At 51.6% G+C, this 15,406-nt stretch overlaps 2 protein-coding genes across 8 annotated transcripts in view; both read left to right on the top strand.

Annotated features, from left to right (window-relative positions):
* Positions 1 to 2,836, top strand: part of CADPS (calcium dependent secretion activator) — a 170,979-nt gene extending 168,143 nt beyond the window's left edge. For all 7 annotated transcript variants that reach the window (XM_065749919.1, XM_065749921.1, XM_065749917.1 and 4 more), the window contains one exon: positions 1,484 to 2,836. In XM_065749919.1, coding sequence (XP_065605991.1) covers positions 1,484 to 1,663 — 180 coding nt within the window. In that variant the 3' untranslated portion in view covers positions 1,664 to 2,836. The remainder of the gene's footprint in view (positions 1 to 1,483) is intronic.
* A 10,333-nt stretch (positions 2,837 to 13,169) lies between these two features.
* Positions 13,170 to 15,406, top strand: FEZF2 (FEZ family zinc finger 2). The gene is made up of 4 exons (XM_065749351.1): positions 13,170 to 14,055; positions 14,134 to 14,268; positions 14,370 to 14,502; positions 14,872 to 15,406. Exons 1-4 carry the CDS (start codon positions 13,258 to 13,260, stop codon positions 15,132 to 15,134), a joined length of 1,329 nt encoding a protein of 442 aa, XP_065605423.1. The 5' UTR covers positions 13,170 to 13,257; the 3' UTR covers positions 15,135 to 15,406.

The following is a 15,406-nucleotide window of genomic DNA, read 5'->3' as shown; positions in this document are numbered from 1 at the left end:
TGCTTCCGTGAGCGTCTTGCTGCTGAAAGGGGCGCGTGTGTGTGCGCTGCATTCTCAGGGGGAGCGGCGCCCGGCAGAGAATGCACTCCTTCCACTCCTTCATTAAGATGCTCAGAAAGGAAGAAGTTTATCAGATGGATAAGCAGTAACTTGAAATGCACACACACGCAAAACGTGCGTAGAAGTAAGAGCAGAGTGACTGCTTGCATGAAGAGAGGGAAAACAGCGCTCTTCAGCCCCACCTGTACAAAAAGCACCCCGAAACCTTTCTGGGGCTGATGGCACCGTCGCTGCTCACATGGGTGAAATCAAACCCAGCCTCTTTTAACACTGCTCTCCTAGAAACATGCAAGCCCGGCTACGGCTTGTGATTAACGCCAGAATGCAAACGAGGATTGTTCTCATAGTTAATTGAAGTTGTTTCTTTTACAATGGGTGTATATAATCAACTCTTAAGAGATCCCAAAGGTGAGATAACATACCCTGAAAGTAACATTTCTTTCTTTGAGTGCACGTGTGTGTGTATGTGTGCGTGTCTTGGGCTAATGATAATGATTTCAGCGTGAAATCACAGTGGTTTACATGAAATAATAAGATCACAGAAGGGGGTAAATATATTTTTGATCATTTTAGGTTCTATCTAATGCTTTTTTTTTTTTTTGGTCTGGTATTTTATAATGTTTATGGTCTAGTGTGCAGTGAACACATTGAAGGCATGAATAAATTAAAACTGAACAGTATTAGTGTGCTTTTCATAACTGAAAACAACAGCACAGGCAGATTATTTCTCCTTGTCAGCTAGCTGAGGAAAGCTTTCTTCCTTGTGCTTTATTTATACCAGCGTTACTCTCAGAAGCAGCTACAACACATCCAAGGACTTTCTGAGAGTGTAGAGCAGTAAACAGTTTCTGCACAGAGTGTAATTAATGGAACTCAGAGGCCGGAGATTTATCTCACGGAGTCAAGAAGTTTTAAAACATAAATAGAAACGCAGGGAAATTAACCAGAGTAATGGGGGAAGTATAGCTGACTGGAAATGCAACTCCAGCTTTGGAATAAGGTGAAGAAAGAGAGATTTAAGGAATACACGCAGTGTGCTTATCTCCATACATGAGCCATTTTCTCGGGTACCCTGGACTTCGCTTATTTAAACCCAGTATTGTAGGGAAGGTTGTTTAATGCAGAGCGTTCCAGGGCACCCGTCTGCAGCTCTGGGTGGTAAGCGTTCTGCTGCGTGACGAAAAATGACTTGGATTACAGGCAGCTGAATGCATCTAGAAGCCAGGACAGTTGCTCTGAGTAGCACTACTTTACGTCTTCCACATGCTTTTAGACCCCAGCATGCCTTATGGAAAGCTCCATCCCAGCCTCGTAGAGTGGTGGCCCCAGAGCGTGGGGACACGGGGACGCAGGGACACGAAGCCGGGCAGCCAGGAGCAGCCTGAGCTCCGTGCTGTCTCCTCCTCCCCTCTCTCCTCTTTAGAAAACCTACCGGGATTTCCGATTGCAAGGCGTGCTGGACTCCACCTTGAACAGCAAAACCTACGAGACCATTCGGAACCGGCTGACAGTCGAGGAGGCCACGGCGTCGGTCAGCGAGGGCGGAGGGCTCCAGGGGATCACCATGAAGGACAGCGATGAGGAGGATGAAGAGGATGACTAGGGCAGCTGGCCTGGAGACCGCCCGGTGTCCGTGCATGTACCTCGTCCATAACTCAGTTATAGCCACATTAGGAATTCTTCTGTCAGCTCTAAACGCCCATGAGAAGTTTACCAATACAAACGCCATGTTAGCTGTGTGGTAATAAGGTTAGCACCTCTCTTCGATTCATTGGTTTCCTAATTTCATATCTGTATGTTCATAAGCAATATGGAGCACCATTGTTTAATACTGTTAATGGAAAATTACATAGAAAACATACTAGGTGTGTCCCTGTTACAATTAAAGTTTAAACGATGCTTCATTAATGTACTGTATATACATTGATGGTAAATTGTTGTGAAGATGAGTGAATCGAGTCCTTTCATTTCTTTGTTTCTCTTCTGTGGATGCCAACTGCTTAAAATTAATAATAATTTTAAAAAGTAATAAAAGAAAAAAAAAACAGCTTTGTTTTTAAAAGAAAAATGAGGCAATTACAAATGATTTTTTGTTCTCTCTGTTCATTTAAAAACCAGAAAACAAACAAACCCAGACAGCCGTTTGAATCATTCTGCATCCTTGTTAATATCCCAGGCTCTTCCCTTCAGTATGCAGTTAACTCCATGAAGGCTACATCCCAAAGGATTAGTCATTCTAATTGCCACACCAGATTAATCCTATCATTATGGATATATCACGCCACATTACAAGTCCAAAGCAGTTGTTTTATGTTGACATTTGCTCCTCTAAATGTTACACTTTTGTTTAAATTTCAAATAACCGTGTATGTACAAAGACAACTTTAATTACAATCTTAGACTATACAAATGTGTTTATAATAATATATTGAATATTTATTTCAGTAGATTGTAACCATAATTTACAATTCCTCTGTTTAACAATGGTTTTTATATATGTCATGTACATTGCATTTTGAGCAGTAACTGCATGTCCATCCATTCCCCTTCCAGAGCTTTTCTTTCTGTGTAAAATAGTGATAATCCATCTTGCTTTTTTTGCCTTATACAAGCCGACAGTTGTAAAAGTGTGAGAACTGTGGCTTCTCAATAAATAACTATTCAGATGTCCTAAGAATAAATTATGGAGTCTTTTTATGTCTGCCTTAGAAAAAAAAATAATAATAACCAGCTGAGATGTAAGAGCCCCCACCTCTCAGAATAAAGGCATTTTCTTTTCTCATGGGTGTTTTTACAGTTTATTAATGTAGAAGATGGTTTCCCAGTTTATTCCCAAAGGTCAGCGTGGGACCACGCTGTGTATTCCCCAGGTACACAGGCATTTTGGCTGCCACCACCCCAGTTGTTCCCACGATTATCTGCACACTGCACCCTGTCACCTGTCTTTGGATGTCTCATTGATGGTCTGCCGTGGTACAGCCCCCACAATTACACGGTAATTAGCCTTGCCCAGCACTTACACTGCACAAACAGGCTTCAGCCCATATCTTCTCCCAAAGAAGCCAACAGCAGCAGCCTGCAGGGCATTTACAAACACAGGGCACGTGGACAGACTCCCAGCTGTCCCAGAGATGATGTCCTTCACCCCTACAGAGGGCAACCTGTTGCCACCCTGGGGAAGGACACAATTTCACCACCCACAAATAAATGGTGGCCTGGCATAAGGAAGCATCAAACCAAAGCATCTTCCAGCGTCCAGGAGTCACAGACACTCCCCAGACAATTGGAAGAGCTGGAAGGTGTTGGGTCCCAGGTGGGGTTGGGATGACTATGGAGCACTACAGTGCTCGGTTTGGGTCCTTCTCCCATGGCAGAGTTTACCATCTATTTACTATCTATTTTTAGGGTCATGATTTCGCAGACAGTAGTGATGGGTCAGTGGTCGGACTATGTGATCTTAGAGGTCTTTTCCAACCTTAATGATTCTCTGATTCTATCCTGACATCTCTATGCTCGGAGCCTTGAAGCACACCCTGAAGCCCACCTCAGGCCAAGCTCCTGAGCTGTACGTATGCATGCTCATGCCCTCTTCTTGCTCTCCATCTCCTGCCCCAGATACTGCTACTAATGGCTTCAGCTCCAAGAGGAGGCAATGGGAAGACACCACTTGGGGCAGCCAACAGAGCAGTAGCAAAAAGCACAGGGGAAGATCCAAGTGTGTAGCTCTGCTACAAGACACACAGAGCAGAGAAGCAGCTTGATTCTGCTCTGGAACAGGCTCCCCCTATTTTTCTTTTTTTTTTTTTTAATACATGAAACATTTATTGGGTGAAAACACAGCCCACTTCCACCTGCCACCTTTAAAAACACTGAGCCCTGATCAGTTTTTTGAATGAAGAGCGTGGGCGCAGCCTTCAGGAGCTGCTTCCTGCTGCACATCACTGCACACAGGTGCTTCCCTGATTTGGCAGTGATGGACACATCTCTGAGTTTCTGTCATCAGAAAGGATCCTGTGACCACTTTCCACGTGTCCTCAAACCCCAGCACAGCAGCTCAGAGCCTCTGCAATAACCCTGAGAATACGGCAGGCTTGAGCACACGCCCACAACAAGGAAACAACCGAAATGGTTTGGTGTTGCCTGAACAATGTGAGCCTGAGCTTAAAGTCCCCATGCACTACGCTTTGGTTTGGCCTCAGGCTCCCGGGGGGCAAAGCTGCAGCTTGGGCAGCATCTAAAAGGCTTTCCTGATGGATGGGCACACTCTGGCAAACCCAGTTAGGAAACACGAGGGTCTGCTGCTTGTTTCACTTCAACCCATCGCTGCGACGGAACAAGATCCAACAGTCAAAGGACTTTCTGCCAGTACAACTGCACCTCGATGAAGAATCTGCCAGTACAGTTATGTCAATCAGTTATGGGGAAAGAGGAAAATTTCATTCCTCTGCCAGCAAAATTTTAAATGATAGATCAGGCCAAAACTTCTCTCATATTTACAGGGAAGTCCAGCAAAAATATCCTTTGACAGACTTACTTAAAGCATGTGGCATGGAGACTGAAAATGCTATCAACTATTTGACTGACAAGTGTCAGCAGCTGTTCATCCAATTTGTTTTATATTTCAGCAACTAACAGATTCTTTCCCCTCTGCTGTAAAGCATGTCTCTTGGCCCATAGGCATCTTAGAAATTGCTTTTCTGCCTCTCTAGTGACCAAAACGTCAAAAATATTAGAAGACAATTTGGTTTCAGAAGCATAAATAGGCACGCAGCTAAGCAAAGATGATTTTGTCAACGTTCAGGCTGTGTTCTTTTTTAAAAAGTCACAGCAAACCTAAGGCAAAAATTACTCCACTAAGCTCCAAAAATAAATAAATAAATAAAAGCCAAAGCAAACAAAGCCCCCAGTAAATCAGTACAGGTTAAACCACAAAGAAAAAAAGCAGTGACGGAATGGCCAAGCAGAACACTACTGAGCTCTGCTCCACCCTCTGTACTTTGTGAAGTTCAGTACCATCACCGTCACCACCGGTCTTTGCTCAGAAGACTTCTCCACGGTGTCATGACCCAGCTTCATGTCAAGGGGTGGAGAGTCCCCGTTCACAAAGCTCAGCCTCCTTCCTCTCAGCTCCAGGAATGCCTTCAGGACCTATTTGATGCCTGAGGGTATATAAAGGTAAGTTACAATTCCTGAATTACGAGAGAAGCCACAATTACAAATCACAGTTCTGAACTTGTGACACCTCCCTCCATTCGGTGGTATTCTCTTTATCCAAGCACACTGAGGCTCCTGAGCTCAACACAGAGTGCTATTTTCTTCAGCCGTTCTAAAAGACACATATTCTACTGCAAGTTGTAAATCTGCATTTGTTGTAACTATGCAAAATATGGGAGAAAAAAAGTGCAGAGATTATATGCAATCTGCCAGCAGAGTTGTGTGCCATGAGGAAAATGCCTCACAGGTCAAAACAAAGAAAAACACTGAGCAACAAATTAGTTGCAGGCAGTAGCTAATATGGAGATCAAAAGATTAAAATCAACATGCAACGATGAAATCACTGGAATAATAGGAGCACTTAAGAAGATTAAGTCAATAACAGAGTCCAGCAGTAAAAAAAATAAATAAATAAGATTTTGATTATGCTGTAAAATTTGATATTGGGAGAGCAAAAGCAATTACAACCACGACACGCTTTGCTCTCCCCGCCTTAGACCATGTTGGCTCATTTCCTATGCAAGGAATACAGTTGTTGAAATAAACAGAAATGTTATGACTCGAGTGCTCGATTCAAAAACAAACCAGGTGGTCAGATCAGATTGGGGACTGACAAGAGGGGTCTCCACGGCGAGGACTTGTTGCAGATCCTGCAGGATGTGACAGCTGGGGGGGGGGAACAAAGGCTGTCCTGCTTAGGACTGCATTCAGCGGAGAGCTGATCCCAGCGGCCCGGCCCAGGCTGTCATAGGGACAGGAGCCACAGCCACCTCTAGCAGGGACAGGGCACAGCCCAAGGGGGACGGGAAGGGACTGCTGATGGGAGGCTACAGCTCACTGCAACACGTGCCCTCAGCAGAACCAGCCGCAGGGAGGGATGAGCCATTGTGGTTGTGGTTCACAGGCACCAGAAGTCTGAGAGCCCCTGGGAGCACTCTGACGCTCTGCGTTGAGTTGAGAGCTGGAGCAGCTCTCCGTGTCGCACAGCTGATGGCCCACCCGTGTTTCTCTGCATTGTTTTGTTCAGTGTCATTAGCCCCACCACCACCACCCCCCACCCCAAAAAAATCACAACCTCCGCTCGAAATTAAGACAAATAAGTAAATTATTGGTTATTTTTATGGAACTTGTGGGCGTTCTTGAGCATTCAGGGAATACTTAGGTCACACACTGATTTTTTTTTTCCTCCAATAAACAGGACTGGACTTCCAGTTGGAGCTGGGATCATTTGGGGGAATGTTCTGGTGGTTCTTTCCGCTTGCATCCTGTGGGGCTGAAACCACACACACAAAAAGAGAGATCCTTGATGCAGAGGGTTGCAAAGCAACAGCTCCACCACCCAGCCACCATCAGCCCAAGCAAAGGCAAATGCAAATATCGACCACTATGACCCATGGTGCAGCCAGCTGGGCAACACTGAGAGGGGAGCTGCAAAATGACTGCAGGAGTGGCAACTGCCATTGGCTTGGGAGAGGTTCTCACTCTGTTTGATTTTCTTTTTTTCCATTAAAAAGCATGGAATTTTGAAAATTAGATGTTTTTCTACCTCATTAAGAAGAGAATAATTCAAAACACGTGGGGGTTGTCCCACTTATCTTTTTTTTTTTTTTTTGGCCATCCTTCTCTCAAGTGAAAAAGAGAAGGAATGGAAACATAAAACGGGAGTGGGCTTCTACCCATTCTCACTGCTTTTTGCTCCTTTTTCTGAGATGTTTTCAGTAGGAAAGTGAGAACAAGGCCATCCCCCCATTATATTCTCCTTCTCTACTTCCTCCCACCTTTTCTCCTAAATAGCAAATACGGGAAGGAAAAAAAAAAAAAAAAAAACAGAAAATTTTCAAAGCTCCCACTCTTTCAAAATGAAAAAGTACCACATTTCAAAACACTGGGGAGGGACATCTTTCCGTTTCTGTTCTCAGAGATGAAATGCAGCATCGATCCACTACCGCAGTATGGGAATGGCTCTTTTGAACAGGAAGAGTGGCATCTCCTCCCTGCTTCACCTCCCTGGCCAGGTGAGCTCCTGGCACGGGGAGGACAACGCTGTCTCCTGAAGCACAGTGGTCCAGCAGAGGGACCTTCACCCACAGTGCTACCACTGCTCACAGCACTGCTTGGGGCACTGAGCCCGGTCGGGATTGAGCCGTTCGTAACCATTCCTGTTGACAGCAAACTAGAATAGGTTCTGGCTCACACTCCCTGAGCTACGGAAGGAGGAATGAGCAGAGAAAGGAGTTCATTCAACTGCTTCTGTTTGGCAGCTCTGCAGGACTCTCTTCATGCACAGAAAGGGATGTGGCAAGTGGGGAGGTGCCATTTTTAGAATTACATAAGCCGCTCTGATTGCCGTCAGGGCACCCTACGTGCAGTTGGTGCCATGGTGCCTTACCAACTGCTCTGCACTGGGGCTACTGCTGCAGCTTTAGGAGCAGGGCAGGTACTGGCTCCTCCATTAGATAAAGGTTAAAAACGTCAGTGCTCCTGTGCCAACACTGGCAAAGACAACCCACCACTGCGCTCCCAAAATCTCATTGTGTTCACTCTGGGACCACTCATTGCCCCAAAAACGAGTTACAGTGTTCCAGATTGCTGCATTACAAAGGGGCAAGCAGTCCAACAGTGCACCCTGGCCCAGCTCAGCCTTTGTTCTCCTGATATCCCCCCATTCGTGTCTCACTAATTCATCCAAAAAGAGTCTGCCCCTGGGCAGTGCCCAGAGCAGCCCAGCATCACCCTTGGCCCTGCCTGCTGCACTTGGCACAGACACAACACCGTGGAGTCCCATAGCCACAAAGATACGGAGAGATGCAACCACAAAGCCATGGAGCCACTCCAGAAGCTGCCTCCTGATCGGCAAAGGTAGCCCCATCCTAATTGAGAACCCAGAGCTGGTCGGATGATTTCACAGAATGAATGCTTGGAGTAATTTTCCACAAATCCTCATATTTAAAGATCTTTAACTAGCTATTCCTCAGCTCTTCCTGGAGCTTCACATCTTGCACTGACAGCAAAGATGTGCCATAGCTCCGAAACCACAGATAAATTTACCTTTCCAAAGATCTTCCCTGACAGACTGCATTTTGCAGAGAGAGTACAGGAATAATCCCAAAACTTATCTGTGAAAAGCTGAAAACTGACCAACTTTGTCAGAACACGACTGTACCACAGTAGGAACATTCTCTACAACGACTGGAAAGGAAGAAAAAGAGCAAAAGTAATTTGGAGTGACCCACATGGTAATCCTTATCCATTGTACTGCAAAATGATGACGCAGAAAAGCAAAGGTTCTGTGGAAGGATAAATAGGAAGAGATGGTCGAGGACCAACACATTTAAGTAACAGGCAAACGTACGTTTATAAAACAACAACAAAGTGACTATAAATCTAATCTGGGTGGGCAAGGTGACCCTTGGGTAGGAATGTGGCCCTGCGTACGTATGATACGGGCTTCACCTTGCTTCATTTGGTAGTGAAAATAAGGTGATGACACCAGGAGCAGATTTGGACCCTGAGTGGGTTTTAAATGCACTCCACTTCCTGCACGGAATGGCCTCACCTTGGTCACCATGCACAGTTTGGGCATCATAAAATAAGGACATAAAATTGCCACAGAGACCCCAGTGGAGGGCTACAGAGATGGAAAAGGGCCTGGAGGGAAGGATGAGGAGCGGCTGAGGTCCTTGGGATCCTTCAACCCAGAGAAGCAGGGGCTGAGGGAAGGCCTCGTGGCAGCCTGCAGCCCCCTCATGGCTGCAGGGAGAGCTGACGCTGAGCTCTGCCTGACTGGAGAGAGACAGGGCCAGAGGGATGCATGGAGCTGCATCTGGGGAGGGTCAGGTGGGGGTCTGGGAAAGGTTCTTCACGAGAGGGCAGCGGGGGTGGAACGGGCTTCCCAGGGCAGAGGGCACAGCACCAACCTGATGAAGTTCAAGGAGGTTGGGCACCACTCTCAGCCACAAGGTTTGGGGTGACCCTGTGCGGGGCCTGCAGCTGGGTTCAGTGATCGTTGCACCTCGGGATAATCTAGGATCCAATGACTCTGTTCTGATCGAGAAGTTCAAAAAAAAAAAAGAAAAAAGCATCATAAAAATATCTAGACTTACGTGCATATATACATATAAAGCAAAGCAGTGCAGAAATCAAAGCCACCATTTCAGAAAGAGACCGAAGCGTAACGCTAACAACTTTCGGCAGCTTCCGCTGCGGAGTTTAAGCAGCTGCCACCTTAAATAACGAGGAGGATCCCAAGTTATCTCCCAGCGGAGCAGGACGCGGCCGTGCGGGAGGGGTCGGAGCGCGGGATGCCGGGCGCCCGTCGGGGGCTGCGGGACGCGGTCCCCGCGCTCGGTTGCTGGGGGCGGCGGGGGCAACAGTGGCGGATTTCGATGTCAGAGCCCGAGGAGGGTTTGGGGCCGGGGCTGCGGGGTGAGCCTGTTCCCAGCGTGAAAATTGGCGTTGGGTTAAAAAGCGGGGGGAAAGGCAAAGAGGTTTGGGCGTGGGGTCGGGCCGCCCTGTCGGGCCGGGCACCCGGAATCGTTTTTCTCGAGAGACGGATGGAGAAAAATACTAATAATAACTGTAAATAATAACTGTAAATAGATGCGTGCGTTGCAAGCGGCTCTGCGGCGCGCTGTTCCCAGAGGAAAAAAATAAATAAAGTAAAAAAAAAAATCCTCAAACCATTTCATTCCTCCAAATGCCGGGGGTGAGGGCTGAAGCCTCCGAGGGGGAGCAGCCGGCGCGGAGAGGCGGAACGCGGCTCCAACCCCGCACCCCACCCGACGTGCGGCCCCCCCGGGCCCGCTGACACCGGCCGGAGCTCGCCGTGCGAGGAGGGCGAAGGCGCGGCGGTGGGCAGGGCACCGTGACTGGGGCAGCCTTATCAAAGTCAGTCATTTTTAATACCCTTGCCGGAACGGCAGAAGTGGAATCGATAGAGACAGCCTCCAGCTGTGCCTAAACCTGCGATTTCAATTAAAATACTGAGCTTCGATGCCTGGGTCTTAACCGCGATCCCAAAGCCCGGCTTGCACGAGGCATGCGGCACCTGGGCACGTCGCGGCCGGGAGCAGCAGCACGGCCCGGGCTCCGCGGGGGCTTCCTCCGGGGCCGTGGGAAGGAGGCGGCCCCGGGGCTGCGGCTCGGGGTCCCCGCCGCGGCTCCTCGCCCCCAGGGAGCCCCGAGGCCTTGCGGGACCCCTCCACCCCGGGTGGGGCTGGGGATGCGGAGCGGTAGAGCCGGGAAGGGACCGGGCCGGAGAGCGCCCGAGCCGGGGAACGAGAGCCCGGGAAGGGCGCGGGGAAGCTGGCAGCGAGCTCCCGGCCCCGGCTCCGCAGTCCTCTTTTATCCTGCCCGAAATCATCTCGTTTACAGAAAATATTTGTTTGCACTATTAGTTGGTACTGGAGTTAATTACTCAACGTGTGAGCGGGGAGTAATATGGATAAAAGCAGCCCCAGTGTTTATTGTGTGGGTGAGCTGTTGAGCGGTGCTTGAATAAACTGCAATTAGGGTTAGATAGAGATTAATTAACATGTGAGTGGCAAGGTGTAAAATAGTTCCCAACCCTCCACTCAGTATAATCTGCAGGCGAGGAAAAGAAGTTTGTGGAGGCTAATTAAATACTTTGCTGAAGCCGACGAGCCCCGGCAGCGAGCGGAGCCCCGCCGCCTCCTGCCCGCCGCACGGCTCGGGGCTCTCCCGCAGCCCAACATCGGGAGCGGATCGCTTGGCCCTCCTCAGCCCCGTCCCAAAAAGCGGGATGGCTTCTGTCCGTCCCTTACAACCGCCGCTAGGGCAGGGGCGTCGGCTCCGGGGACGCCGACACATGATGCTGCAGATGCGGGATGAGCCCTCGATGCCGGCGGTCCCCTCGAGCCCGGGGCACAGTGCTCCCCTCCGCCCGCCGGGAGCCCACGGACGGCCGCCGACGCTTTCAAAGTTTGTTTCTGCGGCGTGTTGTGGTTCGCAGGTGAAAAAGCCGTCTGCAAACAGCCGCCAGCGAGCTGCCCCGGCGGGGAGAAGGAGGCGCGGCTTTGTCAGAGCCGCACAGAACCGCCGAATTCCTCCAAACTTTCTTAGGCGCGCGAGGGAGGCGGAAAAAAATATATATATATATATATATATACACACATACATACACACACACATATACATGTATATGAGTCTTTTCATTGCCTCCTTTACCTCTAGCCAGGCTCAATCTAAACCTCTCGCTCCCCCCACCCCCCCCTTCCCCCCCCCCCCCAATCCCTTCCCCCGGCTAATCCTCCCCTTTATTTTAGAAACACACAAAACCAGGTTCCACGCAGCGCTATAGTGGCTCCCAGTGAAAGAGAATGGAGCGCTGTGAATCGCTGGGGGAGAATCGCTCGGGATGAATGGCCCCGAGAGGGTCCTGCGGGGCCGGGCCCCTTCCACCAGGTGGGCGCGGGGCTCCCCAGCTCCCGCTCCTCACACCGCAGCGTTCTGCGGACCCTCCCCTCCCGCCCCAACTCGTCCTAATTAGAGAAGGGAAGGAAGGAAGGAAGCCCGGCACCCAGCCGCAATAATGTCGTAGATTTGGGGCGGGGGGGGGGGGGAGCAGGAGGGGGGCGAGAAAATGATTAAATGGGAAAGGGAGATGCACCCGCTTGCACGCTCAGGGATGCGGGCGTCTCTCGGGGTGAGCGTTTGCAAAACTCCCGTTCACAGCGCACGGCCGCTTTTCTCTTTTTGCCTTTTATTTTGTACTTTTTCCTTTTATTTATTTATTTATTTTTTCTCTTAAAGCAGCGCAAACCCAGCCCCGGAGTCGACCCCCTCCGCGTTTATTTAAGGCTAATCACCAGCCACTCCGCGAGGAGAGGGGGGTGGAATTAAACTTAGTTTAATTAACATTAATACACCGTCCTAATTAATGGGTTGGCTATTAATTTATACATGCTGGGGAGGCTCGCAGATAAGTGACAATTTATTAATTATCTTCCAGCTCGGTTGCAACGGAGCTGATTGCAGATGGGTTGCCAAAATAACTCGAGCACGGTTGCGTGGTAGTTGCTTTAGGAGGAAAAAAAAATCATTCTCCCCCTTCTTAAAATAAATAAATAAATAAAAAGCAAAAAATCCTCACGCTCACTCCGAGCGGCTCCTCTAACCCCAGCGAGAACTGGAGCACTCTTTTCCACCCAACTTGTGAATCGCACTTGCCTTCTAATTTGCCACATGCAAAACGATTCCTCTGCTTTGCAAGTTGCTTTTTAAGAAGGGAGAGAGAGAGGGAAGGAAGAGAAAAAAAAAAAAAATCCTAGCTCGCACACGAGCGATTTGAGCGTCTTAAACTGGAAGGAAATCGTGCGTGGAGGAGGGGGGGGGGGGGGCTTCTCTTCCTCTCCCTGCCCCAACCCACCGCGCTCCAGCCCGGCGCCTCGGCTCGGGGAAGATCCATGGTGGCATCCCCGTGTCATCCTGCTCCAAGTGACTTCATGTGATGTCAGCCTTAAATGTACGAGGCGGTGAGCTGACGCTCGGGAAGATGTTTGCTATCAAAATGTGACTGCGGCCGCAACGCGCTGCTTGGATGCGCCTCGTCGGAGCCGGGCTAAGGTAAGGGGTCCCGAGGCAGCCCCTCGCCCCGTCGGTGGGGCTGGGCAGGGTGGCAGGGGCTGGGGGAGCTTCTTCTGTCTTTTTCCTTTTTTTTTTTTCCTTTTTTTTTTTTGTTTCCCCTTTTTAAATACTAACAAGGTCTAGCTCGCATGTTACTTTAGCGTGTTCCGCTTAATGAGCAGTAATCTGGTACCCTACGTGCCATTGTTCTTGGATATGTTCATTTGAATGTAAATAGGGAGGGGGTGCCGGTGGGGGGGGTGGGTGAATGGGGGGAGGGGGGGGGGGAAGAGAACAAGGTGCTTATTAAATTGATTTGTCTCCTGGCTTTTCTGGAATGCAGAGCCGAGCGCAGGAGCGAGCGGCCGCTCAGCCCAAGTTCCCGCACGGCGCAGAGCCATGGCGAGCTCGGGGTCGCTGGAGACGGTCATGCCTTCCCCCTGCCCCCGGCACGACGGCCGGGCCGCCGCCGCTAACCCGTCCAAGAGCCTGGCCTTCTCCATCGAGCGCATCATGGCCAAGACGTCGGAGCCCAAAGCGGCCTTCGAGCAGCGGCACGGCGGCCCGGGGCCGGAGCCGGAGGCGGGCAAGAAGCCGCTCAGCCTGTGCTCTCCGCTGCCCTGCGTGATCCCCATCCCTCCGCTGGGCTACGAGGTGCCCTCCAAGACTCTGCTCAACTACTCGGAGCTGTGGAAGAGCGGCCTGCGGGGCGCTGGGGGGCTCTGCAAAGCCAACTGCGGCGTCTGCTGCAAGGCAGAGCTCTCCCTGGGCCAGCCCAGCGGGCGGCTCATCAAGCCGCAGGTCATCCACCAGGCGGGGGCCGTGCCGGCCGCCCCCCGCTCCCTCTATTACTTCAACTACCTGGATGCCGCCTACCACCCGGCCGACCTGCTGCACGGACAGCTCTTCCCCGCCGGTCTGCTGGGCCCCCCGCCGCCGGGGGGGCTCTCGGCTCATCAGAAGCTTTTCCTGCTGGAGAACGCCAAGCTGGCGGGGCTGGCGGCCGACAAGCTGCCCCCGCCGCCGCCCTTCGCGCACAAGGAGCGGCTGCCGGGCCACCTGGACCAGGTGATGAAGGAGGCGGCGGCGGCGGAGCGCGGCGGACCCCCCAAGGGCCACGCCAAGCTGGGGGGGGGCGGCGGCGGCGGCGCGGCGGAGGGCAAACCCAAGAACTTCACCTGCGAGGTGTGCGGCAAGGTAAGGGGAACGGGGCTGCGGGAGGGACCGCGGCGTGCGGGAGCGGCCCCGCCGCGTCTCACCGCTGCTTCCCCGCAGGTGTTCAACGCGCATTACAACCTCACCCGGCACATGCCCGTGCACACGGGGGCCCGGCCGTTCGTGTGCAAGGTCTGCGGGAAGGGCTTCCGCCAAGCCAGCACCCTGTGCCGGCACAAAATCATCCACACGCAGGTAGGTGGGGAGGTGAGGGGCGGAATGGGGGCAGGGGGCGGCTTCTCCCCGCAGCCCCTAACGGGCCTCTTGTCCCCTCCCGTTCCCCCCTCCCCGCGCAGGAGAAGCCCCACAAGTGCAACCAGTGTGGGAAGGCGTTCAACAGGAGCTCCACGCTCAACACCCACATCCGCATCCACGCCGGCTACAAACCCTTCGTCTGCGAGTTCTGCGGCAAGGGCTTCCACCAGAAAGGTGAGCGGGGCCGGGCCGGGACGGGCTCCGTCATCATTAGCGGGGATTAAGCGTGCCCCGTTCGGCTGCGGGGACGAGGGGTGCGAGCCGAGCCGCCGCCGCTCCCAATTACTCTCCTAAGCCGGAGCGCAGCGCGGGGACCGCGGCCGGGGATCCCGAAATGCTTTTTAAATGAGATGCGGGGCCGCGGGCCTAACCCCGGGCGCTCACCATTTGCCGCGGGTCACCGGGCTGACCCGGCCCTCATTTGTGCCGCGGCGATGACGCGGAGCGGCTCTGACAGCGGGATGGGGCGCGGGGGCTCGCTTCCTGCCCCCCCTCACCTGGCGCCCTCGCTAACCCCTTTCCCACCTTCCTCCTCCCTCGCAGGCAACTACAAGAACCACAAGCTGACCCACAGCGGGGAGAAGCAGTACAAGTGCACCATCTGCAACAAAGCCTTCCACCAGATCTATAACTTGACTTTCCACATGCACACCCACAACGACAAGAAGCCCTTCACGTGCGTCACTTGCGGCAAAGGATTTTGCAGAAACTTTGATTTAAAGAAGCACGTCCGAAAGTTGCACGACAGCGTCTCCAGCGCTCCGCCGCCGCCGCCCCGGGACCCAGCGCGCAGCGGGCAGAGCTAAGGGCCGTCACCCATCCCAACTGCAGCCTTCGCTTCTCTGTCTCTTCCCCAGCGAGCTCAGCCGCCGGTAGCAAGCGACCCCGAGCTGCAGCTGTATATAAGAGGAATCCTATTTAACGGTGCTGCGGGCCAAGAGGGGCCGGGCCGGCAGCCCCCCCGCCAGGACAGCGCTCTTTATACGTGTCTGTAAATCTCCATTTTAAATGTACGCTCGAATAAGTGAGGAATATATATATTATATATATATATATAATCTATCGTGGGACAATAAAC

The sequence above is a fragment of the Cyrtonyx montezumae genome, unplaced genomic scaffold, assembly GCF_038088225.1.
Source record: "Cyrtonyx montezumae isolate F1298 unplaced genomic scaffold, pur_monq_1.0 scaffold_6, whole genome shotgun sequence".
NCBI lineage: Eukaryota > Metazoa > Chordata > Aves > Galliformes > Odontophoridae > Cyrtonyx > Cyrtonyx montezumae.
This window is presented reverse-complemented; position numbering and strand designations above follow the sequence as displayed.